The 26,767-nt window shown below is 37.5% G+C and overlaps 2 protein-coding genes across 6 annotated transcripts in view; one reads left to right on the top strand and one right to left on the bottom strand.

Moving 5' to 3' along the window:
* ANKDD1B (ankyrin repeat and death domain containing 1B) overlaps positions 1 to 3,835 on the top strand; it is a 26,733-nt gene extending 22,898 nt beyond the window's left edge. Inside the window, exon 15 of one of the 3 annotated variants that reach the window (XM_085212764.1) lies at positions 3,361 to 3,835. In XM_085212764.1, the coding sequence (XP_085068890.1) occupies positions 3,361 to 3,434 (74 nt within the window). In that variant the 3' untranslated portion in view covers positions 3,435 to 3,835. Of the gene's footprint in view, positions 1 to 9; positions 424 to 3,360 lie in introns of those variants that run through there. The other 2 variants (XM_085212766.1, XM_010725561.4) reach the window with 2 other exon arrangements.
* POC5 (POC5 centriolar protein) lies at positions 1,368 to 26,767 on the bottom strand. Of its 3 annotated transcripts, XM_010725555.3 has the most exons (12): positions 26,531 to 26,767; positions 23,753 to 23,837; positions 15,776 to 15,923; positions 12,446 to 12,639; positions 11,917 to 12,093; positions 10,757 to 10,861; positions 9,384 to 9,563; positions 7,428 to 7,590; positions 5,811 to 5,929; positions 4,870 to 4,983; positions 3,837 to 4,013; positions 1,368 to 1,785 (listed from the first exon to the last, which is right to left on the bottom strand). In XM_010725555.3, exons 2-12 carry the CDS (start codon positions 23,834 to 23,836, stop codon positions 1,636 to 1,638), a joined length of 1,611 nt encoding a protein of 536 aa, XP_010723857.1. In that variant the 5' UTR covers position 23,837; positions 26,531 to 26,767; the 3' UTR covers positions 1,368 to 1,635. The 3 variants fall into 3 exon arrangements, with proteins under 3 accessions (XP_010723857.1, XP_085068902.1, XP_010723858.1); XM_085212776.1 differs by lacking the exons at positions 23,753 to 23,837; positions 26,531 to 26,767 and adding an exon at positions 26,176 to 26,196; XM_010725556.4 differs by lacking the exons at positions 23,753 to 23,837; positions 26,531 to 26,767 and adding an exon at positions 18,494 to 19,003.

Genomic DNA, 26,767 nt, shown 5'->3' with positions numbered 1-26,767 from the left:
TCTTTATAGAGAAGATCAGAACTGAAAGTAGCACTGACATGGAGTCCAGAAAATGTGAAATTTCATGAGTTCATTGATAAATGGCATATATGATGGAATTACATGCCAGATGGAGAGACTTTCATATACAAATATCTTCTCTAGAAATGAAAATGTATTTTGAAGCTGCATGGCTTTATCCAAGCTAGAAGAACTTGCTCTCTTGAAATACTGGTTATTCTTTGCTATTCAATGATCTAAAGTGAATGCCTAGATGGTAATTTAGGCCTATATTGTCAAGCAAGAGCCACCCTATAATTTCTGCACCTGCCTTAACATTGTTATAGTAATTCCTTATCAGAACTCCCCACTAAAGCTATTTTGTGTTTGACCTAAAATGTAAATGAGACATTTTCTTGCTGAAATAAATTTAATAAATGAAAATTGTGTGTATAAATCAACACTTCCCAAAATAGGTTGGCACCTCACCTCATCTGGAATTCAGGTTTTTATAGTCTTGCTAGGATTATAGTTTTCCTAGCAGAGGAGACTTTCTTGTTTAGTTAGTGCTTAGACAAGTGTTTCCTCTTCAGCATTTGATTCACATAGTAAAAATATACAAGAATAGCATCTAAAACCATCTGTAACTAGCTACAGAATTTTGTCATTGCATAACCTTGTTTATATACTCAAAAAAGAATATTTGATAATTTAATACTTTACATACATATTTTTAACATTTTTAAACTTTGTTTATGCCTTGAACTATATTTGGTGGTGTCCTGGATAATGCTTACAAGTTTTCTGACTACTGAACGCATTTCACACTGAAAAATGATGTAGAATGTCTATCTTCATACTCCCATCTGTAACATAACAGCAGGAGTTTTAGCATATAATGGAAGTACTGAGGCCTTATCTACCTCTGTATATCTAGCATTATTTGGTATTGGACTTCAGTGTTTACATACAAAGCTATAATCTGATGTCTTAGTCTTATGCCTAAGTCCCTTTCACGTTCAAGCCATTTTGACAAGGCTGCAGAACTATACAGAAGACAGAGACTGGTAAATCCTCAGGTTTTAGAATTCGGGATCTAAGTTAAAACGCAAACTCTTATACCCTGTCAGCTATACATCAACTTCTGCAACATTCTGCAACTTACTTGAAAAAATGAAAATGCTTGACACTTTGATAGAGTCGAGGTGTCTAACCCAACTCATGTCATATCCTGGCTGTGGAGGCCACTGCCTTTATCTATTATTCTCTGTTTAAGTAAGTCAACTACATTTAGTAAAAGCATAGATAACAAGAATAAATTTAATTTTTACTTGAAAATAGATGCACTAAAATTTATACTGGAAGTAAACAAACACTTTGGACAAATATCATATTTTATCCTTTATTTGAAAATGTGCAAAAGATTCTTTATTTAAATAAAGTGTTTATCTTAATAATCAAGTTTTCAAATAGGAGGTAGAATAACATTTCAAGGTCATTTTCCCCTCCAGATGCTTTCCGCAAACACTTTTTTTGTTAAAAGGGCTGAAAACATGATACACACTTTAGGTCTTGCTACGTCAAGCTTTGAAAAGACTGGGAAGAGGTTTAAATTACATATCTTGATAAAAACCTCCACCAGTGAAAGATATTTACTCAGTCAACAACTTTTATTGACTGAACGCTGGTATGAGTTTGGCTCTGAAGCATTCGCCCAACTTGTCCTGCAGGTCTCACAGTTGTAGAACCGGAAGTAAGGAACACAGTTCGAGGATATTTAGCAGCAGTGGCTTGAGATATGGTTTGCTGAAAAGTAATCAGACACCACAAATCTTTAAAGAATGTAAAACAACCCAACTCCATTCAAGTAACTGTAAGTGAACTGTAGCTGAAAGAGAAAGATTCCTAATACAAACTGACTACACATAAAATAAAATGGGGTAACTATTTTTTTTTTTTCCACTTCCTTATATAACATACTTAGAACATAAAGTACTAAGCTTCCAGTTAACCATAAGCCCTGAACTTGATCATCTTGATCTACATGATCCAATTTCAAAAGTTTTTGCTTTTAAAGGTTATTCAGAATATTCCTCTGCAGTTCTAATGTAATCACGCAACATACCTTTTAAGTACAGCATTTGCTATCAGAAAGTTGAATTGGTTTCTGAAAGGAAGAAGCTTGCATTTACTTAAGAAATAAATTTCTCCCATCAAGTCTCAAGCTAGACTTCTACTGCAATATATAATAAATATATATAGTATATATATGCAAAAATCGTTCTTCTCTTAATCAAGGTAGGGTCTCTGTCAGACTACAACAAGAGAAATACTTGAGTCTGCTTGATGTGCACTTAGACTTTTATTTGCAAGGAAGAGTATAAGGGATTTATTTCTGGGGATGTCTAGGAATACAGAGACATTGTCTGAGCAGCCAGAGATCAAGCTAGGAAAGCTAAAGCAGAGATGGAATTAATCTGTCCACGGACAAGAAAGGCAACAAGAAGGGCTTCTCTCAATGACAAAAGGAAGATTAGGGAAAACGTGAGTCTCTCATGAAGGAAACAAGAGACCTGGTGATCTGGGGCAGTGAAAAGGCAAGATACGATTGTCTTCTTTAGTAGCAAGTCTGGCATTTAAGAATCCTAGATCTCAGAGGCCAGGATGAATGGCTGAAGCAAGGAAAATGCACCTTTGGTAGGAGAGGATCAGGTAAGGGAATACCTGAGCAAACTGGACAAATTCTACAGGCCCTGGTAGGCTGCACCCACAAATACTGAGGGTATGCCTCAGCAATCCTATGAAGAAAGGTTGAGAAAGCTGAGGCTGTTCAGCCTGGAGAAAAGGAGGGTGAGGGGGGAATCTCATCAATGTTCATAGATATCTAAGGTAGGGGTGCAGAGAAGACAGAACCAGGCTCTTTTCACGGTGCCCAGTGCCAGGACAAGAGGCAATGGGCACAAAGTGATAGAAGAGGCTCCATCTGAGCATTAGGCAGCCCTTCTATGCTGTATCAGTGATAGAGCACTGGCACCAGCTGCTCTCAGAACCTGCAGACTCTCCTCTTTGGAGATCTTGAAAAGCCACCATGACAGAGGCCTGGGAATCTGCTCCAGGTGTCCCTGATTGAGCAAGGTTGGACCAGGTGTCTTTCAGGGGCACCTTCTAATCTCAACCATTCTGCAACTTTGTGACTGCATTTTTAAAAGGCAGGCTTTGGTACAGTAGTGACGCTTGTCTCAGACTCTGAATTCTTAAAAAGTTAAAACCCTTTTTTGCTCAGATTGGTCTAAATGCATAGTGACAGACTGAGTGATTTGGGCTACTGTTTACAGTCATCTTTTATATTGCTTTCATGCCCTATTAATGCACTTGTCTCAGTATTTCTTCAGATAAGTGGGGGAAATAAAAGGATACGACAAGAAGCAGGCCAGATGAACTTCGTTGCCTTTTGACAAAGATTCTGCTTTTTTCTCCAATAATTTGCTATTCTCAGCTTGCCAGTAAAACCCGTATCTCTACCATGTTTGAAACAATTGCTCCACTGCAAAGCTTGTCTTTAAATGGCAGCAGAGTGATGATAGCACCTAACGCTGTTGGACCAGATGACCAGCTATGGACAGGAAGACTCACTGAAGAGTTGGCCAAGAAAGAGATTATTGTGCCTATGAACAAAATATGATAAAAGAAGTAAACGCTGCCACTTGACCTTACTCTGTCATTCTACCCAGCCCAAAAACAGTACTGCATATTATTTTGAAAGGACTCAAGTCTAATTATCTATCTCTTCCTGCTGGTCATTTTTATTTATACAATATAATATTAACAATACTATTACAAGCATAATTCTGACTTACCTGAGTGACTGGATGATGTTTTTCAACAATGACCGAACTCATGGGCGGAGCAACTCCCATCACTGCTAAACTACCACAAATTCTGTGTTTTTGTCCCATATCAGATCTGCCTGTGATTCGAGCAGTGATTGTTCTCCCTGCTTTCGGTTGAGCCGATGTTATTACTTTTGCCATGGGCTACAAATAAATTAGATATTAGTTAGCAAAATTTCTAAGTATCACATTTACAATGTTTTAATATTCTGCTTATGTTTATTAGCTGCTTGCCTAGGATAACATAGGAAACTGCATGTAATACACTTATGTTACATATGGGATGGAAGTTGCTCCACCTAGTTGTAAGCTAGTTAATTCTGTCTTTTTCCACAGAGATGTTTTTTAGTGCAAGTGACTACTGTCCTGAGGGGAGTAAGGCTAATTTGACAAAAATCAATCTGCACGGGTAGTTTAGCTTTGCTCACTGGCAGCATACTCTAGTGATAGCTGCAGGCACTTCCATCATCCTGATAAGTCTTTCTAGCAGTGACACAGCAGATACAAAAACACTTCTATGTGATAGAAAGTTGCATCTTTCTGATTGCTAGCAGCAAATTGCATCGGATGGGAAAAGGAAAGGACAGCAATGCAGAGGATTCTTGAGGAAATGTAAAAAAAAAAAAAGTACCATTCAGTAACAAATGCAGAAAAGAGAATGAGAGAGACATATTAAATAGCAGGAGGCAAAAGCAGATTTTTTTTTTCAGAAAAAAATGGTACCATCTGAAACACCAATTGTTCCTGTTGTATTACACCTAAATACACATGCACTTTTCTTACTCTTTATTTTGTCGCTCCAAAAATGAGTTAAAGCTTATCCTAAGAAGGCTTTTCCATCACATTAACAAGCATTCACAAGACAGTGTCTTCACACATGTAACTGAACTCTATGACAGTTTTCTCAACTACACATTTGAGCCGCTATGAAAAAAGTGGAAACTAAAAATTTGTTATAACTGTCTTAAAAATCAAAAAAAAGTCAGTCGGAGCATGTTACCAATTTTTGAGTTGATGCCAGCCCAGATCCTGCAGCTGTGCCAGGGATGATTACTGGAGAATCAGAATCTAGCCTTGTCTGAGAAGTGCTTGCATGACCCAGGTGAGTAGAAAACTGTTAATTGAATAAGAGTTTAAAGAATGAGTATAATGTTCCCAAAAATACAGTTTTGCTCTTTAGATAGACAACCTATTGACTATTCCAATTACCTTTCTAAATTCAAGCTTTTTTTGCAGATGTATTAGTACTATTTTTAATGTTTTGGGTTTTTTTTTTGGCTAATTTAAAAATTCTTTCTAAAAAAAATACTTGTCTAAAAATTCATGCAAATTAAGTGACTAACATTTGGTACTGTTACAATGGAAAACTGGGAAAAGAGGCAAGCATGTCTTCTCCCCATTCTAGCGTGGAATTGTTTTACAGCAGCATCTTCAGCATAACTCCAGGACAAGTCTAGAACTTCCAGGCTACTGGATAATAATCTGGATAAGCTGACATGACAGGACAATAAGATAAGTTTTTCCTCAGTGACTATACATATTGCCTTTTTTAAAAAGAAATTTAATGTCAAGCTAACTTCCATTTTTTTCTCCCAGATAATAGTAAGCTCAGTTCATTTTTTTGGCAAGCCACTCTAACAACTTCTTTTTTCAGTAAAAATCTTGGAAAGCAAATTCTGCTTGTTACAGTGACTTTCTTCTCATTAGCTTAACACATCTTCACTAAAATAAAAAACAGATCTAATTGAAAGTATGGCAAGTCTTAGCAACTGTGACTAATGCACTTCATTTACAGCAAACACTCTGAACATACTTGTAGGTCTCTTTTTATACTTGGACTAAGTTCAAATTCCTTCAATTCATGGACTATCATATTTATCTTTAAAAAGCCCCATGGTGGGAAGTTTATTTTCACTGCTAGTGAATACAGCACTGACTTACCAGGTCTTCTGTGTGAAGAGTAGTTGCTGGTGCAGGGGGTGGTGAAGGGGGACTGTACTGTGAATGAGGTAGCCTTCCTGCTATAATGGCACCATTATCTTCTCTCCTACTTCCTGAATCTATTTTAAGAAACACGGAGTAATGAGATCAGCACATAATCTAACAAACGCTAGGGGATACAAAATATGCTACAGTGAAAGTTTTACTATTCCTTTGGTATTTCTGTATAAACTAATTAAAAAAGATCGGTCTATTCTACTTCTTACTTGACCCTCCTTTTCAGAAATTCTGGGAACAGAAATTTCAGGTGGCTTGTTTCTCTGTTTTGCTCTGCTTGTCGAATTTCAGTGCAAAGCACAGAGCTTCTGAATACTGCTTGCAAATACTAACCCAACTGTGTAAGAACTGCCCTTACAATAGAGGCCACAAATTACTTCAGAAAGACAGCAATGAGGCAGACTGAAAGACTGTACAGAACACAGCACCATTCTTTTGCCTCAGTGCAGACACCCTGGGGACATGTGATCTGCAGACCTAAGCATGGAACCTTTTCAAGTCGTTTCAGCCTTTACTTTTAGAATATACGTTTCTTTAAGGGAAACAGAGAGAAATATTCTTGTTTACTCTTCCATTTCTAAAGCAAATAATCCAACAGGAGCCCCAGGAGAAGCTCATTTCAGGGATTAGAGTATATTGTATAGCAACTGTTTTTTTTGTTGCTGTTGTTTTTGTGGCTGTTCTCTTAAAGTGAGCAGGAAAAATATAATAATTAACATAGTTCAATTGGTACAATATTCAAGGTTTTCAAGAACGAAAATATGCCAGAATACACATTTTGTACAAACATATACATACATACACACACACACACACACACACACATTAAGCTTAGGCACAGAAAGGATCAATGGCATATATATCTGATCTACACTACTTAAGCAGTGGTATTTCCATTATAACAGAATTAGCTTGTGGATTTAAGCTAAAAAAAACCATGATATGCAAAATCACCCATCAGTAAATCAGCCACAGACTGCTGACCATCTACACTGTCTCCATATACTAGACCATGTCAAATTGTGATATTTGCACACTATTAATAACTACCTGTAATTCTTTTAAGGGACCAAATTCTGCTTTTACTTGCAGTGACAATAGGTGGCACTGCAGTGCTTGTAGATACGTATTGCAGACACAGAAGTTTAAAGGTCCACAGATTACAAAACACATAATTGAGTTACCCATCACTATCTGTGAGACACACTGTTGCATGTTTTTTTGAAAACAATAAACATGCGAATGTAAGATGAAACTTGAGAGACCAGTTTCGTGTTTATAACACACTGAAAGGTAAACATTTTATTCATGAATTCACTATCTCTGAGAAATCATTCATTTTATTTATTACTTAGCAGTACGTTCTTCAGCATCAGAACATTTTTTTATTTTTTTTTACATATTCAATCCATCTTTTTAAAGGAATATATATTTGATAAAGTCTTCATATTAAAAAAGAAAAAAGGAAGAAAAAAAGGAGAATCCTTTTTAAAAACAACAGAAGACAATAGGAACAACAAAAACTACAAACTCCCAAATTAAATCTGCTCTTATACTGACCGGGATCTGTCCTATTGTCCTTGCCTTGAAACATAGTCATTGCTTCCAGATTCAAAGCGCAAACACCACGCATAAATGCTTTCTTCATAGTGTCTTCATACTGCTCTCTTTCACTATGCAGACGCAGAATCTCAGCTTTGGTTTGTTCCAAAGTAGCAGTTAGCTACAAAAGAGAGTACGGAAACAGCTGCCTTGTACTTCTGGATGCAAACCACGAACATGTTCAATTAGCTTTAAAAGTCACTTAATGTGTTTACAAAATGCATTTTCATTTCAAAATCTCTAGTTTGCTAAGGATAGAATCATAGAAGGACTTGGGTTGGAACTAGATGATCCTTAAACTCTTCTGTGATTCTATCCGTAGCAAACTAGAGGGCAGGGGTTGTCACCCACTAGGATAGGCTGTCCATGAACCCATCCTACCTGACTTTGAAAATCTCCAAGCATATGGGGCATCCACCGCTCCCCCAGAACAGTTTGCTCTAGGTACCTCACCAACCTCTGTGTTAAAAAAAAACAACAAAACAACAACTTCCCCCTAATATCTAATCTAAATCTTCCCTCTTTTACTTTAAAACCATTTTCCCTTGTCCTATACTATCAGACAGTGAAAAAAGTTGGTCTCCTGTTGTTTAAAAGCTCCCTTTAGCTACTGGAAGGCCCCAATAAGGTCTCCCTGGAACTTTCTCTTCTCCAAGCTAAACAAGCTCAGCTCCCTCAGCGATTCTTTATAAGAAGTGCTCCAGTCCTCAGATCACCATGGCAGCTCTCCTCTGGACCTGCTCCAACAGCTCCACCTCCTTCTTACGCTAGGAACCCCAGTACTGGATGCAATACTCCAGATGGGGCCGTGGAGCAGAGAGGGACAACTCCCTCCTTCTCCTTGCTGGCCACCCCTCTTTTGATGCAGACCTGGATATGGTTGGCCTTCCGGGCAGCAAGAGCGCACTGCTAGCTCATGTAAAGCTTTTCATCCAGCAGAATCCCCAGGTCCTTCTCAGCAGGGCAGATCTCAATGAGTTCTTCTTCCAGCCTATACAGGTGCCTGGGATTGCCACAATGTAACTGCAATATCTTGTGCTTCAGCTTATTGAATCCAATTAAGCTCATTAGAGTCCAGAGCACTGGAACAGTCTGCCCAGAAAGGTTGTGGAGTCTTCTTCTCTGGAAATACTCAAGACCCATCTTGAAATTTTTCTCTATGACCTACTGTAGGAAACCTGTTCTAGCAGGCAGTTAGACATGATGATCTCCAGAAGTCCCTTTCAATCCCTACCATTCTGTAATTCTGTCATGCGGGCCCAATTCTCAAGCCTGTCCCTTTGAATGCCAACCCTTCCTTCTGTTGTATCAACTGTACCACTTAGCTCAGCATCACCTGCAAAGTTGCTGACAGTGCATTCAGTCCCTCTGTCCAGACCATTGATAAAGATGTTGAACAGTACTGGTTCAAAGACAAATCTCAGGGGGACACCAGACATTACTAACCTATCTTCACAATAAACATTGAATATTTTTCAACAAGTGTAGTTGACAGGTTGAAGACAAAAATAAACTTGTATTCAGCCTCTAACATAGTAGCTCTTATAGAAAAATATATTGTACTCCTTATGGTCATTTATCATAATAGACTTTTATTTCTACTATGTCCTTCTTCTTCAGTGAGACCTTAAAATAAGTAGCAAATATTAACAGTGTGTAGGAATCAGATACAATTCCTAGTGATGTGAAAATACATATTTACTTCACCTGCATATGCAGATCAGCAACATTTTACATCAGAAAGCAACCATCTGCAGGAGAAATCCTAGATCTCACATCTTTTCCTGTACTTTAGAGCTCTGTTCTCTTGGAAAGTCTTCATGTTTTTCAAGCTTGCTGAGAAAGATATGCTTTGGGGAAATTGATGTATTGAGAGAAGGAGTGAAGGAATGGAAAAAAGAAACTTTACTATACCTCTGCAATTTTGGCTTCATAATCATTGGTAAGCTGAACACAGATATCTTCTGCCCTTAACTGACAGGCTTTAGCTACTTTTTCTTTCCATCTTTCTTCACTAAGAGAGTGCCATGCTGTCCATACCTTCTTCTTCAAAGCTGTCTGGAACTGTTTATCTGCTATTCTGTTTGCATATTCCTTGGGAAACAAATGAAACCACATTATAGGCAAGTGCAAGTTAGCTAAAAACTGAAGTCATTACCGAAGACTGCATAGCCACATATTACACAGACCACAGTGGGAATGTCTAAACTGAGTTTTGTGTTTATGTGCTGCTTCACTGTGAAACACCATATCAGTAGCTCAATTATTCTGCCTGCACATGCATTAAGGAACTTTACTCAGTAACAGAAAACACGTTGTAGAGCACCTAGATTACACAAAGCAGTGTTTTTATTCATAGCTTAATGACTAGTAAACAAAAGCCTCGAATATATGGTGTAAGTCTACAGTCACAAGGATAGCTGATAATAGCATAAATCATCATCCTTAAAAAAAACACACACATTTTTAGAGTCCAGGATGCTTTAACTAGTTTTTTTTTTTTAAACAAAATGCTATAATTCCACTCCAATAATGAATAATTCTATTCTGTTTCAAAATATTCACTAGACAGCATACTTTAGCATTGCTTTTTTCAGAAATTAATCAGAAGAAATAGAAAAAGTTGAGTAATTTCCCCAAAGCAGCTCCAAATTATTAGTAAATTTCCACATAAGAGAAAAGAGAAAAGGCTATCCCTTTCTGTGAAACAGCAGAGTTTAGGGCACTGTCAAATAAACATGAATCTACTTTGGACTGTGAAAGTTTTGCAGCCTTGATTCAGGATACCCCTTTTCTGTTACGTTTCATTTAGCAGGCTCTTTACAGCACCTGACATAGTGCTCCACATTTTTTAAGTATCTAGCTCTTAGCTAATGCATGTTTTGGCAGCTGAAGTTTTAATTGTGAGACTCGGTCCCAAAAAATGTAAGATGTGATATTTAGTAATTTAATTGTTCAAACGTAATTTATTTAAAATTAATAGACATTCCCTTGTCACCTACTTCAGAATATATATACTGTAAACTTCAGCAATTCACTACAAGACGATCACAGTAGGAGCAAACCAATATTCTAAACAAGTAGTTTCATTTTTTTCATGATCCCAGAGAGTATTCAGACAGCAGCATTTCTGGGGAGATTGGTGCTTTCAAACTGTTATTTGACATAGTCTAGCACATCAAAACAGAAACACTGCCATTTTTTCCAACTGTAACAAGAGCTGCACCAATTCTGACTCTAGAGTTCACAGCTTTCATTTTCATCACATTTTTATTTTGCACACATACCTCTTGTTTAGCTTTAATTTGCTGAATCCGCCACAGTGTAAACCTTCTCATTAGCTCTATTTTCTCTTTCTTCCTCTCTAATGCTTCTGTCATGTTAGTAATAACCTGCAAAAACATTTATTAACGTTACATCAAGAGCTATGATCTTTGTAATCTCAAATGGAATGTAGTTTCAGACTGATTTTCACTTAGAGCATTTACTTTTAGCAGCAGCTTTTTACTAAATCTTCCTTTTAATCCAATTAAGCAGGGAAAAACAATCATAATTCAAATCAGGAGTAACATTAATTCACTGACTCTTGTCTAGATTTTACAAATAATTTCCTCATAATACTATCTATTTTAATAAATGTAAATTACTTAAATATGGCAAGCTCTAACTTTTTGTAGTTTCAGAAAAACTGTGTTGTTTCACTTATAAATAGAAAATTTATCTAAAATTAGTAGAAAATATGCATAATTTGTCATCAATTAAGAAATGCATTTAATTTTTGTAAAAAGATCGTCCTTCCTTCAGATTCTAAGTCCATCAGCAGATTTTCTAGAATACAGACCAGTCTTTTTAATTGTACATACAAATTAAAAGTCCAAATTTCATGAAGTCTTCTCAACTAAAAAATTTAAAAATTAGGTTAATGTAATTGAATCCTCTTATTTTATGCGGTTGCAGGTCTACCACAATTTTATGTACATTCCCACAGTTCTAGTTAATTTTGAAGTTGTTCATAGAAAAACAGCACAGCTAGAAAACCATAAATGTACAGTTCTAAGAAACTCAAAACTAACTCTAAACATTTTGAAGACTGCTGTCTAGTTAAAATGCAGTAAAACCAATCCATAGAAAAATGAATGGTTTTCTGTAGATAAGAGCTAAGAGACTCTTGTGTGATTTTCACAAAACAAATGAAGAATAAGATTAGATAGAAGATTTAAAAGCAAGCAGTGTAAAATATATACATACTTCATATTAGATTTCCATTGTTAGAAGCTTACTAGCAACGAGTCATTTTTCCACCATACAGTCTTAACGTATTATTTCTTCACAATACAGTCTAAAAGATATTTACTTATTTGTAGCAAGTATTTGGTTGTTCAAATAGACAGTATAATTTTTTTTTTTTTTAAGAAAGAACAATTGAACTTTGAAATTGAAATACTACCTCATCTTTTCTGCCAATAGAGATCTCGTAAGTACGCAGCAACTCTTTCAGGTTTTCTATCTCATTATTCAATTGTTTCACATGTTCAGCATGTTTCTCTTTTTCTTGTCTCATTTGATGCTTGTGATGTTCGATAAAACTTAATTTCCATTTTCTCAATTCACTCAGAACATTTGTCTAAAAAGTAAAAGGATGACAGAAGTGAAATTCGTAAAATTATTTCCCCTCCTCCCAAATCTTTTAATCTTAAAATACTGCAATTAAGGACAGATCAGTATTTGAAGGGAAGTCTCCAGGCTGTATGCATGTACATACAGTACCACACAGTGAATTAACTAAACATCCATGACACAGAAAGTTATTCTGGAGTTTTTGTCTCGTACTTACATGCAATATGCAACAGAAACAAAAAGAAAACCATCATTTTGGAATGTAATCACTATACAAATTTCCCCACACTCCCACTTAATCTACAACAACATACTGACATTTGTATTTTATTTTTAAGGATTGCATACCAAATAAATACCTTAAGACTTCCACTCCAGAGGTCAAGTATATTTTCTATTTGAGTAACTTTTTCATCAGGTACAGTTAATTCAGTTACTGTGGTTTCACCAATTTCTCTTGGAATGTGTGTGGACTCTTGTGAAGAAGTCTCTTCTGAAACAGGGCAAAGTTGTTCCATATTGATCTCAGTACACTCCTTCACTGACAATAAATCTAAAAATGACACAGAAAAGAAAGATTAATACTTTGTAAACAGTAACTGGTCTGCATTCTGAATTAAGTCAGAAGCTAGGCAAAAAAGGAAAAATAAATAAATAAAATGACTGTCAAAAGCCATGTATGCCAAATTGGACCTAATTCAAATACATGTCTCCAAGATACAGATATATTCAAGCCAACAATCACACTGTAACAGTAATAAAAATCAAAACTACTGTTCACTTAAGCATAATCTTTGAAAGTCTTTTCATATGAAAGAGGATGACTAAAACAAGTGAAGATGAATGAGGATAGTGTTGCCAAAGACAAAAACTATGAAGAGCCTGAGTTGGCTCTAATTCCTCCCCAGTGACTTGGGGATGCCCAGTATCATGACAGAGAGTACATAAATCCTGGTAGCACAAATTACATTTGGAAACTGTAGATAGCTTAATATTTACCTTTAGCTGAATCTACCAGACTACAGTCTTTGTACTTTGACCTAATATAATGGTTGAGGATGTTTTATCTTCCCAGTCAAAATATTTTGTGTCACAGTTTTTAGACTGTAAACTGACTGTTCTCATTCTAGGAGTTGCAAGTGTAAATCCTTCTGTAGAGGATTTTTTTTCCTACAGTTGACTGTTAAAGAACAATATCAACAGCTTCTATTGATCTCACTTCTTGTGCAGTTTTCACATAATTCCCTTACAGGATACAACTACATTGGATGAAGTTAACAGGCTTCACAGATATCCCATTAGGCAAAATATTTTCTCTCTCCAGACCACTGTTTTCACGCTTCCCCTGAGCTCCAGAATCATAGCTTCTGTATTTCCTATGGCAGTTGAATATATTCTGAGAAACAAGCATGCTAATTCTGCAGAAAAAGAAGTTATAGGTAGAATATCTTTAATGATCAAGATTATCCACAAGCATTCTAAAACTGACAATATTTCTCCCGGAAAATATTTATACTGGAAGGTGAGGTGCTGGCACAGACTCACTGTGGAATAAGGACACAGAATAACCAATACTGCCATCCTCACCTTCATCACATTTCTTACTCTAAGAACCCACTTCTAGATGACTATTTGCTATATTGTACTAACATGAGTTAAATAAATGTCAATTGACAGTTTAATTGGACTGCCTTAAATTCACACACAACTATGGAAGATGTATTTCATTTTATTCATTTTATTTCATCTCATTTCATTTATGGTTCTTTCTATTCTCAAAGTACAAGCATCTTTCTGTGTCTGTTTTGTAGTTTGCTGCACTGATAAATTCCTGTTAGCAGAATTACTTAGTTCTGATCAGAATGGCCAAGGATATTTGCATACATTATACATAAAAAACATTTATCATCGAATCATAGAATGGCTTGGGTTGGAAGGGACTTAAAAATTATGTAGTACCAACTCCTTTCCATGGGCAGGGTTGCGAACCACTAGATCAGGTTCTAGATCAGGTTGCCCATGAACCCATCCTACCTGGCCTTAAAAATATCCAGGAACAAGCCACCCACAGCTTCACTGAACAGTTTGTTTCAGGCACCTCACTATCCTCTGAGTGAAAAATTTCCCCTAACATGTAATCTACACCTCTCCTCTTTCAGTTTTAAGCCATTCCCCCCTTGTCCTATCACTAACAGACTGTGTAGAAGATTGTTTTCCCTTCTGTTTACAAGCTCCCTCCAAGTACTGCAAGGCCACAGTGAGGTCTCCCTGCAGCCTCCTCTTCTCCAGGCTGAGAAAATCCAGCTGCCTAAGCCTTTCTTTAAAAGAGAAGTGATCCAGACTTTTGGTCATCTTTGCGGTTTTCCACTGGATCTACTTGAACAGCTCCACGTCTTTCTTGTGCTGGGAACCCCAGTACTGGACGCAATACTCCAGATGGGGCCTCATGAGCATGGAGCAGAGGGGGACAACTCCCTCCTTCTCCCTGCTGGCCACCCACTTCTCTTTTGATACAGACCAGGATATGGTAGGCCTTCTGGGCAGCAAGAGCGCACTGCTAGCTCATATTAAGTTTTTCATCCAGCAGAACCTCCAAGTCTTTCTCAGCAGGGCAGCTCTCAGTGAGTTCTTTTTCCAATCTCTACACAGACTTGGGACTGCTCTAACCAAAAAGTAACACTTTGCACTTGGCCTTGCCGAAACTCATGAGGCTCAATTGGGCCCATTTCTCTAGTTTGTCCAGGTCCCTCTGGAGGTCATTTCTTATGTTGTATCATCTACTCTGCTGAGATTGGTGCTGTCCAATGAAGATGATCAGCACTACGTTTCAAGGCTAATTAGCCTTTATTTGTAAAATGATCTACCATTTTACATGTTCCTCTAACTAGAAGAGAAAATCTTGTCCTCAAGGAGACAAAAAGGGAGTATGCAAAAATGCAGGAAAATACTTTCATGGTGAAATGGCATACTTAAACAACAACAGAAATCAAAGTAAGTTCTTCCCAATTCTGTAAGCTAAGAAGTTAGCGAAGAAATGACACAAACACAATTATTTAGTATTTCTTTTGAAGTTAAATTAACAAAACTTCCTCAAGCTAAATATGATTGACAAAAGCAACCAATACAAAACCAGAAATACCAGCGCACATTGCATCACACAATATCAGTGCACCACAAGACAGTAAGTTTATACAGAGCTGAATACCAAGTAATAAAATAAAACTCAAAAACTGAAAACTGAACTAAAATGATGCTCATGTAGTAACACAAATAGTAATTCTTCAAAGCTCTGTTCAGCTAACACTTCAAAATAATCTTACTTTAAACATTTATCTATCATCGCAGTACAGTTATGAGTAAAACCAGTTGTGAACTGAGGAGCTTCTATGAAGTAAAGGCACCTTCTTCTGCACTGTTGTACCAACTATGGTGTAAAACAAAAATAAACAAAAATGTTTATTTTAACCTTTACACTATTGAACACTGAGAACCGTCACTAAATCAATACTGTGACCTTAAAGCCACGTCAAACAAAACCCTTCAGTGAATATAATACCTCCCTAAGTTTCTTGTGCAAAATATAAATACAGTATACATTAGCTTTACGTTCTTTTCAAGCAGGAACTATTTGAAAACTTAAGTCATAACACTGCTTTTATAACATCAACTCATAGCTTTGCACATATTACCTGGAGTTGTATGGTAAATGGTGTCATCTGTTACACTTGAAAATCTGCCCCTTCCTCTCAGTTCTGAGGAAGGTTCTGACTGCTTTGGGATGCACAGTTCAAACTCTGGAGTCACTATAACATAACGAAGCAGTTCTTCATACTCATCCTGTCACAAAATGTTGACAAACAATTATAAAGCTACAATTTAAAAAAAACAACTGACTATATGTAAGAAGTAATAGTAATGATTTTAGATAATTTATTTTTTTTAACTAGGGGAAACTAAGATTTTTCTTCTGATGCAGAAGAGTGAGCTGTTTTCTTATCATTTAGAAGCAAGCAATGATAGTTATAATTAATTTCCTCCAGCTTCCTTTTCTGAAGTTTACTGTTTAAAACTAAATACAGTGTAATAGTTACACTGAAAGATTTTGCTAGATGCCAAAACTGGAAATTATAGTAGGAACCTTAAACAAACAAACAAACAAGGAATCAAAACAGAACAGTTTCAGATCATGTAAGCTATTAATCACCTATTTTTTAACACTGCTATTACTGCAAAGAATAAGAAAATGTATTTTTATAACCATGACAAAGTGCAGGATCACATTTCACATTCTGTAACATCACAATTACTACCATATAAGTTGCAAAGCAGAAGGTACTTCATTATCTGGTATTGTTTTTAAGGTAGATACAGATAGGTTGAAGACCTGTGACTATTGGTGTTCCTCAGGGGTCAGTGCTGGGTCTGATCTTGTTCAATATCTTCAATGACCTTGAAGAGGGGATAGTGTCCATCCTCAGCAAGTATGCTGACGATACAAAGCTGGGAAGAGTGGCTGACACAGCAGAAGGCTGTGCTGCCATTCAGCAAGACCTGAACAGACCGAGGAGCCAGGCAGAGAGAAACCAGGTGAGGTTTAACAAAAGCAAGTGTAGAGTCTTGCATCTGGGAAGGAATAACTGCAAGTACAGGTTGGGGCGCGATCTGCTGGAAAAGAGCTTGCAGAGAGGATCCTGACAGTCCTGGTGGACAACAGTTGGCCAGAAGCCAGCAGTGTGCCCTGGTGGGCAAGAAGGCCAGTGGGATCCTGGGGTGCATTAAAAGGAGCGTGACCATCAGATCCAGGGAGGTGAGCTGGGGCTGTTCAGCCTTCAGAAGAGAAGACTCAGAGGGGATCTTATTAATGTTTATAAATATCTTAAGCTTGGGAGTCAAAGGGACATGGCTAACCTCTTTTCAGTTGTCTGTGGGGACAGGACAAGGGGAAACAGCCATAAACTTGAGCATAGGAAGTTCCACACCAATATGCAAAGGAACTTCTTCACAGTGAGGGTGTCAGAGCACTGGAACAGGTTGTGCAGGGAGGTTTTGAATTCTCTTCTCTGGACAGACTTGCCTGGACGCCTACCTGAGCAGCCTGCTGTAGGGGCCCTGCTTTGCAGGGGGGTTAGACTCGATCTCTGGAAATCCCTTCCAACCCCTACAGTTCTGTGATTCTGTGTGATTTTCACCTTATATTATGCATCTATTAAATTATATAGATATAGGGAACATGTATACAAAACTAATATAAAAAATTTGCATGTTAAAAAGTTATAATCTAGTCTAACCAGTACGTAACTTCAAGCCAGTCTAACCAGTACGTGAACCAAAATAAACCAATAAACGTGATTTTTTTTTTTTTTTTTAGTTTCCTAATTAAATAGATTTTCAGAAGAAAAAGCATTTAGAATTCAAATCTGAATATTTGACATTATAGCTTAAACATGAAATCTATTCCAATGGTACCACTATATTGGGGGAAAAAAAAAAATTGCAAAATATTAAGCCATGCTACTAGCAATACTTTTTTCTTCACTTAATACTGTTTTACTAACTCTATTCAATACTCTAATGAACTTAAATATGAGAAATCAATTATGACAATTGTGATTTAAAAAAAACATTCTCCTGGTTTTATCAGTATTCTGTATCATGACATCACGCTGCTGAGGACAGAGATGCAGTGCGCTGTGGAGCTGTGTGTCCTGGTTTTCTCCAGCAGTCTCAAGTGAGTTCTGACACTCCAAGAGAAAGATACATTGGGATTAACAGGCTGCCCAAGGATGTGATAGAGATGCTGTCTCTGGAGGCATTCAAGAAATGTTTAGATGTTGTACTGAGGGACATGGTTTAGGGGAAATACTGGTGACAGGTGGACAGTTGGACTGGATGATCTTAGAGGTCTTATCCAACCTTGGCAATTGCAAGGAAGATCTGATGCCTTATCCAAGTAAATGAACCACTATGGAATGAAGTAGCCAGTATCTAAGGGAGCTAGCCATGGCGGAGTTGCTGTAAGACCTCATATTTGATCCTGATGATCCAAACCCAGGAGTTCACCAGTTATGTGGTGGAAATCCACACAAAACACACTGGCAATGTATCCCAGTGCACTAGCAGGAATGCTATGTAGAGAAGAAGGAAGACTCATGTTATATGACTGAATTCATAGTCCTCAAGAATTTGAAGAAAACATTACTGCCCCTGCATGAACGTGTGTCTTGGCCATCTCAGTAAATCTGAAAGAATGGATAGATTTGAGAAAAAACTAGTCCAGTTAACCCAAAGTGATGAACCCCACTCCCTCACCTGTACAATCTAGCATCTCTGCTATTAAAGGCAGACATCCCCTTGCTCAAGTGAAGGATAATATTGGTTCCACATTATATACTACCCTGTATTTTTACCTGTATGATCATGGAGAGGATATGAGGAGGTGGGACATAAAACCCACTTCAGCCCTACAAGCACAGGAAGAAGAGTTACATAAGAAATAAGCTATGAATGAGGGCTTCTCCAAGAGAATGGCTGCTCCAGTTGTAACTAAACACTGCAAGTGCTGTAAGTGTTCTGATCTTCACCTACAGGAAATAAATGACAGATACAATAATTAGAATGGCCTTGCCTCCAGCCAGGGGAATGAAAGGGACAATTGAGTGTATTGGTCTGTGTGGGCCAGGCTCAGGCAGACTTGGATTGACAACACAAATATGAATTATTTTTAGGTTGGTGGGCTCATGAAACCTTGGGTTCTTAGAGAAGAGATGCAACATATAAATATGCTTGAGATTGACAGTTGGACTTGACCATGGAAGCAATTGCACAAGTTATCCATGTATGTAAAACGTGCTACAATTAAAGAAGCCAAGAGAAAACGAAACTTCTCTGGCACGAAGGGCGATGGCAGAAGTATAAACACTGTAAGCCTTGGCAGCCTGATTATATCACTTCATCACAAAATAATGACAAGCATGATGTGCTTACCCTGGTGGAAGTAACCACTGGATAGCCTGAAACACATTCTATACCCCATGCCACTGCCTGTAATACTACACTAGGCCTTGAAAAACAGGTCTTATGGCAACACAGAACTCCAGACAGAATCATAGAATCACAGAATTGTAGGGGTTGGAAGGGACCTCCAGAGATCCTCGAGTTCAATCCCCCTGCAAAGCAGGGCCCCTACAGCAGACTACATGGATACGTGTCCAGAGTATATTGGTCTTCAATACCTCCAGAGAAGAGAATCCAAAACCTTCCTGCACAACCTGTTCCAGTGCTCTGACACCCTCACCGTGAAGACGTTCCTTTGCATATTGGTGTGGAACTTCCTATGCTCAAGTTTATGGCTGTTTCCCCTTGTCCTGTCCCCACAGACAACTGAAAAGAGGTTAGCCATGTCCCTTTGACTTCCAAGCTTAAGATATTTATAAACATTAATAAGATCCCCTCTGAGTCTTCTCTTCTGAAGGCTGAACAGCCCTAGCTCACCCAGCCTTTCCTGATAGGGGAGATGCTTCATGGCCCTCTGCTGGACACTTTCTAGGAGATCCGTCTGTTTTCGTACCAGAGAGAACTGAGTCATATAATGGAACTCATTTTAAAACTACCCTCATAAACACTTGAGACAAAGATTATGCACTGAATGAGCATACAATATCCCTTGTAATGCACCAGCTTTTGGGAAAAATCAAACAATACAATCTACTGCTGAAAACCATGCTGAAAGCAATGGGTAGTGGAACATTCAAACATGGGGATAAACATCTGGCAGAAGCCACTTGGTTAGTCAATACTTGAAGGTCTGCCTGTCGAGATGGCCCCACCCAATCTAGCGTTGTACATACCATAGAAAGAGATAAGGTCCCCAAAGAACATGTAAAGGACATACTAGGGAGAACAGCGTGGGTTATCCCAGCTTATGGCAAGGGAATACCTATTTGCGAGCTTGCTTTTGCACAGGAACCTGCATTTACTAGGTGGATAATGCAAGAAAATGGGAACACTGTGTATACATCAAGGGAACTTGACTCTGGGAGAGAGCAGGTAGTATATATGTATGCAATACTAATTATAGTTGTTATGATTTGTATGTGTATATATCTGTGCTGTACAATGTCAGCATGATGTAATGATATGGAATAAGGGGTGGATACTGCCTTGGTTTCATCAGTATTCCAGATCATGACATCATGTGACGGGCTGTTAGGTGCAGAGACACAGGTGCATTGTGGAGCTGTTTTTCTGGTTTTCTCCAGCAGTCTCACATGAGTTCTGACTATCCATGAAGAAGATACATTGGGATGTACTGAATTTCCCAGGAGCCTCCACAAGATTTCCAATTCCAGGGGAAATCTTTCTCTCTCTCTCTCTCTCTCTCCCCTCCAGTTTTATTTTTTATTTGTTTTGATTTACTACTCTTAATTATTCTGCATTATTTGTTTTGATTTACTATTCTTAATTATTCTGCATTATCACACATCCTTTTAATAAATTAGCTTATCTCAAATGGGCTTTTCACCCTATTCCTTCCCCCTCCTTCCTCATAGGGGGAAGGAGAGGCATACATGATTAACTCTTCAAACTCTGACACTTCATAAGCTGTGAAAATTTAGAGTGGAAACGATCATCTGAAGTTACCAATTACATATAACATGCTGTTGAATCTACCACTTGAAACAATGTTTTAAAGCTTTTAGAACAACCCTCACATTCTTGTGGGCTCCAGACAACTAGCAGACATTTTAAGAATCCAGGTTTTGTACATTTTAGCTAATTTCTAGTTTCCCCTTAAATTTCCACTTCCCATCCTCTAGTCTACTATGTCAAAATTAGAGGTCTAAATAACTGTATATAAAGCTATATAGCATATCTTTTTGACAAGGAAAAGGAAGCATCACATTCCATGTAAAATATATAATAAGTTGCAAATCAGCAAGTTATCAAGGTGTTTTTTTTTTTTCCCCACATTTAACTCAAAGATAAATTAAGTACATAAGTTACAACTTCCAGCATGAATAAAAAAACGCAGATCGAACCCAGGACTTAAAATAGTTTACAAGGCATGATTTTTCAGTATATGTTCTTATGGTGCACAAGAATTGGACAATAACTGTGTAAAAACTATGCTAATTGTAAGATGTTACATCCGATATTAAGAAAGCTGACACGCATTCGCATTAGGCCATGCATATTATGCTCTTTTACTAGGTACTTATCTAAACTTCTAAAGCACAATCTTTTATACTGCATGTTATGCGAAGAGCAAAAGATAAGCAAATTGTTCTCTATTATACTCAATTGCTCTTGTCCCACTTATATAAGCCATCCCACAATGTGTTAGCTGACATTCCAAAAACAAGCAACGCTTCACAGGTGTACAAAAAAGCAGGTATGTATAGATATGAGAAAGGAAACCTTGGTATTAATTCCTGCTGTTAAAACTTCCAGAGCTACTTACTCCAACTGAAGCTGTTTTATCACTGCCACAAGTTCAGTCCATTTAAGTATTTTAACATCAAACTTAAACAGTATCTTGTAATATCCCAGTCACACACACTGATGTATTCTGCCATTTCCAGACAACACCTACAGCTTTCTAAAGAAATGCAGTTTAAATTCTATCAGATGTCACAAGAAGAAAACAAATACCTTCAGGTGAGTTATTCAATCAGGAACAAAATGGAATGGTATAAAACTTCCTACCACAAAATTCCAGCAGACTGAAAGAGCCAAGACATTAAGTAACTCAGTTAAATTAACTTAGTTAATAAAATTAGTTAACCTTAATTTGTCTTTTTATGATAAATGCCATCATCTGATTACACTTGAAAATCTGCAAGTTATTGTGCAGGGAAATTGTAACATTTGTTTACTTCAAAGAAACTACATGAAGAAATAGCAACTTAAAGCTAACTCTTAACCCTAAGAAGTTAGTTTCCAGGCAGAGCCAACCCAACTACTTATATTACCACATCAAATTCAAATGACAACATATCAGGTGCAAGAGAGTGGTTCAGTTTATATCACCCAATTTAAGCACTACTCCAGGGTCCACCTTACTACAGACATTTTAAGCACTGAAAATATACAAGTCAAGTTATAGCAGGAGATTTTAGTATTTCAACTTCTAACACTTACTAAAACTCGAATTATCTAATCCATACAAAACTACACTCTCTCATGCATGACAGAAAAAACTAACCTGCAAAATTATCTGAAAGGGTAAGGGTACCTCCCTTGCCAATATTTCTATTAGTTAGCTATGGCCTTAATGTTTTCATTTTTAGTTACTAATTTTTTCCCCCCACAGGATGTACTTTATAGTTATGTAAGCCCTAATTTGCACTGTTACTTTTATAATGTATCCCTATGTGCAATACTGCATTTGTACTGAGATACAGGAGCCAAGTTATAGCCTGTATTATTCTGTTGGTCAAATTTATAAAGAGACACGGGTATCTGAAGATAAAACAGCGCTTAAGATTCACAGAATCATCTAAAAACAAGTTATCCAACTGAAGTAATGCAGCTACTGAGATTTACAGCCCTAATCACATCTTCTACAAACCAAAATCCTTTTCAAATCCAGTTCACTGCATTAAGAGTGAAAAGTGAATCACTGCTATACTAGGCACGTATTCCATAGCAAAGTGGCCACTCAGTATTATTCTGCTCTATCATTCCCAATGAGGTGGACTTTGAATCTCCCTGGCAATCATAGAAAAAAATTCTGGTCATACAGAATTTGTTGCCTTCATCCTCTTCTTCAATTACAAAAGGCACTGGAAACACAGGTGACAGATTAGTGTGAGAGTCTCCAGATTAATAAAGCTTATTCACAGAGAACTGTATGAACTACAGAAATGAATTGCTCATATACAGTATTTTAAAAGGGACAAAGGCAATCAAGAGGAAGAAAAAATTGAGCAGGGCTTAAGATGTATGTGCCCTTTCTATCTGGTAGCAGAAGTATCGATGTATTTACACACGGCAACCAGCAAAGCTTATTGTAAAAATTAACCTGTTTTGGTTAGAATCTTATCAAAGGAAGAAAAGCAAAACAATGCCAACATCTACTCAGAAAATAATAACCAATTATTGAAATATTAAGGATAAAGAACTACTGCTTTCAACAGAATAGGACAAATGCTTTATCCAGTTATCCTTCCATCCCTTCAAAATGCAAAGAAACCAAGAAAAGCAACACCCCCTTCCTTTGTAGTTGCAGCATATTTAATGCAGGAAACAAACGCTTCCTTCCATCGTGTAAGAAGCCTCGTGCTGCTACACTTCATTTCTTAGAAATAAGAGGTTTCTATCCTAGTTCCTGCCTCTTGATAAAACTTTACATACAAAAAGTAGCACCAGAAAGACAAGAAAACTATATTATTATGTTATAGCTGTCACTGATCATCAGCCTGAGATTAGATGTGAATTTTCATTTAGGTTGAAATTTCTTGTGAAATGCACAGAAAGAAATCCAAGTAACTTTATTTTAATCACACATTTTACTTTTGTCTAATTTGCTTCATTTCCTAGCATTTATTTTATTATATCTCTAAAACACAAAAAAAAGGCACAAGTTTTATTAGATTCCTTCACAATTACTCGTAGCCAAGTAAAATGCTGTAACAGTGAACCAAATGAGGTTGCCTCTTTCCTACCTGAACATCTGAAGAAACAGAACTGCCCCAAACTGAGTCTTTTGGCAAAACTGGACTTGTGCTTTTCTCCTCATCTGATGACATCCTGCACAAAGTTAGTCAATAAAACAGTAGAAACTCAGCTTCATTTTTTATTTCCAGGATGTTTACTGCATGTTCACTAACCTCATTCACAGAAACACAGATACTGCTGTAGTATTTACCTCAAGCAGGTGGGGGTAGTGGCCCATTCAATGGGGTAACCTGAAAGTGTCCTTGTTACATACACTGCTATCAGCATAGACTGAAAAGCATTTAATTGCTTTATCCAAGCCATACTCAAAAACATGAAAAGACTTCAACTGACTTTGAGACTCAAACAAAATATGGATGACTGAAAAGCAACAATACAGCAATTTTGTTATTCTACACACTGGTTGAGTAAATTTTATGCCTAATATTTCACACGTTACATAAAATATTTTACATTAAATATATGGTCAATTACAATACAGTTATAGATGAAAAAAATTATAGAGAGTTATAGAAACCTTAATTTATGAGCACAGTCCTATGTCAAACCCTCCTCCTTCTTAGTTGTAGTGTTGGAGTTATTTAGCTTACTATAGTACAAAATTCCTACAGAGGTATATAGGAGTGCCTAAATTCTGCTCTGATTTTTTTTTTTTCCCCTGGAAATACCACAATCTAGACTGAGATGATGCCTTGAATGCTTACCACGCAGCATAAAGAATTTGTTAATGAATGAATGGCAGAGTGATATAGCTGCCTGACGAACATCAAAAGTAACCATGAGACACTTTTGAACAGAGCTGTTAGCTGAGAATAAGCCTGGGAAGAAGACCACTATAAATAACCAGATGAACAAAGTACTGGTATAGTGTAGCCAACAAGCATGAAAGCTAAAAATCATTTTTAGACAAGCCTTTAAAATTGTCAATTATAATATTCTTAGTTGTTTTTTTAAACAGATGAATTTTCTGACAGAAACATTATTTTTAAATTGCCAGTTGTACTGCTATTAAATTGGCAGGAAATATCCTCCTTAATGATCATCTTATTTCAAAATACATATAAAAAAAAGGAATAAACTCAGAGCACTCTATTTGGGAATAGAGATGGAAGTTAATTGGTTCAGTTCTATGAGTTTTCCCAGATACTGATTTATCATGAATCACAGAAGACTCCTCTGCTATTTATGGCTTTCAGAACGCAGAATGGGAAGTTAGCGTCTGTGCTGATATTTTAAAAATGGTATAAAGACAACATTAAATGCTGAGACTTCCTACTGCCCAAGGTTCAAAAAACCTTTATTATCTCACTGCTTACTGCCTTCTTTCCTTTACTGCTTATGTTCTTTCAAAGGCCCAAATTCTTCTTCAGTAAATCAAACCATGTGCTTTATAACTCACACAGTTGCTCAAGTAGTCGGTCTTAAGTAGTCCAGAAGTCCTAGAGATATTCAAATGTGTTCACATGCATGTTGGTGAGACAAAGGATCTATTAATTACCTGGTATTCATAGAAATAGGAAGAGTATAACAAATTACAAACACTGCTCTCTTCATCAATCCATTTAACAAAACTACCTACCGCCAGTTCTTATAACTAAAAAGGAGACCACTTGAGTTTCACGTGACTCTAATGACATCTAGTAAAGTGACATCTAATGAAGTGGAAGGAAAAGTTTGTTCATTAATTTAAGACCACTGTCCTGACTTCCAGCCTTCTGAAACTCTTAACACTCAGTTTAGCATGTATAGCTCTCTGTGTATCACTGAAACTACGCTTGAGTTTGTGGTTCTTCAACTCATCTGCTTCCTTTCACACAAACAATGCTATCTCTCCATTTCATGCCACTCTCTGAGCTTAAAACTGCAGCTTAGCTATCTGAAGTCACCTTATAGGACTCACAGTCTGCTCAAGCTCAGCGTGTCTTCTCTGTCTATCCCTTTTCTTTATTCCTCTGGACTAGACCTCTACCACGTGCATCAGAATTCTAATCTGACTGCCTTTACTAACTTGAAAATCATTTACATTCTCACAAATAGCACACTTCTTAAGTTTTCAGCTTTCCTCACAAATTTCTATTTTCACCATCAATAGATCTGATGTTCTTGCCTGCAGTCCTGACATTTTGATTATTGCAATTCCAGCACAAATACCAGTAAATCTAGAATTCTAGAAAACTGCTAATGTACAGAACAGGCAAAACTAGTGTAAGATAAATACAATTCTTTTAAGCTGATGTTTGCACATGCCATTGTCACCTCACGCTAAAAATAAGTTATCTGCCTTGATCTGATTAAGAGAACACAGGGCAAGTTTGTAAGAGAGTAATTTATCATGGCATACTAAGACATCAGTAAACTGATTTGCTGAGGTGCAAATCACTAAATGTGAGGAGACTAGCGAGAACAGTACCTCCATGGTTACCCTGTGCTTCTCATCTTCCCCAGGCGTCTCCCAAGACACTTCTGACCACACCAAAGCAAGGCTCCTGTTAACAGCACTAAGTGAACGCGAAACCGTCAAGTGTATGACCGCAGCGCTAAGGACAGCTACTTACAGACACAGCCCTCAGCTTTACAGCTCTCTCATTTGTCTCACCGCGGCTGTTCACGCCATTAATTCCGAACTACTTGAGCCATGTGAGACTTCTGCTTTGCGAGCCTGCTTGTTACCTAGAGCGCTGCTTTCCAAATAATTTCATATTACGTTCAGATGACGAGCCTCTCACCCAGGGAAGAGGTCTACTTCCAGCGGCCCTTTAACTTACACGTATGAAGCGGTACCACTCAAACCCGGCGCCTGCAGTGCCGACTGACCGCTGCGGCCTTCAGCTACAGAAAAAGTTAAGGCCAAGCCGCGGGGCGTCAGCAGCAACCTGAGGGCACGGCCGGGCAGGCACACGGCTGAAAAAGTCAGGAGGAGGAATCAAAACGTGAACGCATCTCCTTTTTTTCCTGCTACAGACAGGGCCTCTAAGGCCGCCGGGCCCACTCCGGCCGCCTCC

Source organism: Meleagris gallopavo, chromosome Z, assembly GCF_905368555.1.
Source record: "Meleagris gallopavo chromosome Z, MGAL_WU_HG_1.1, whole genome shotgun sequence".
Taxonomy (NCBI): domain Eukaryota; kingdom Metazoa; phylum Chordata; class Aves; order Galliformes; family Phasianidae; genus Meleagris; species Meleagris gallopavo.
Note: the sequence above shows the minus strand (reverse complement) of the source record. Positions and strands in the feature narration are given on the sequence as shown.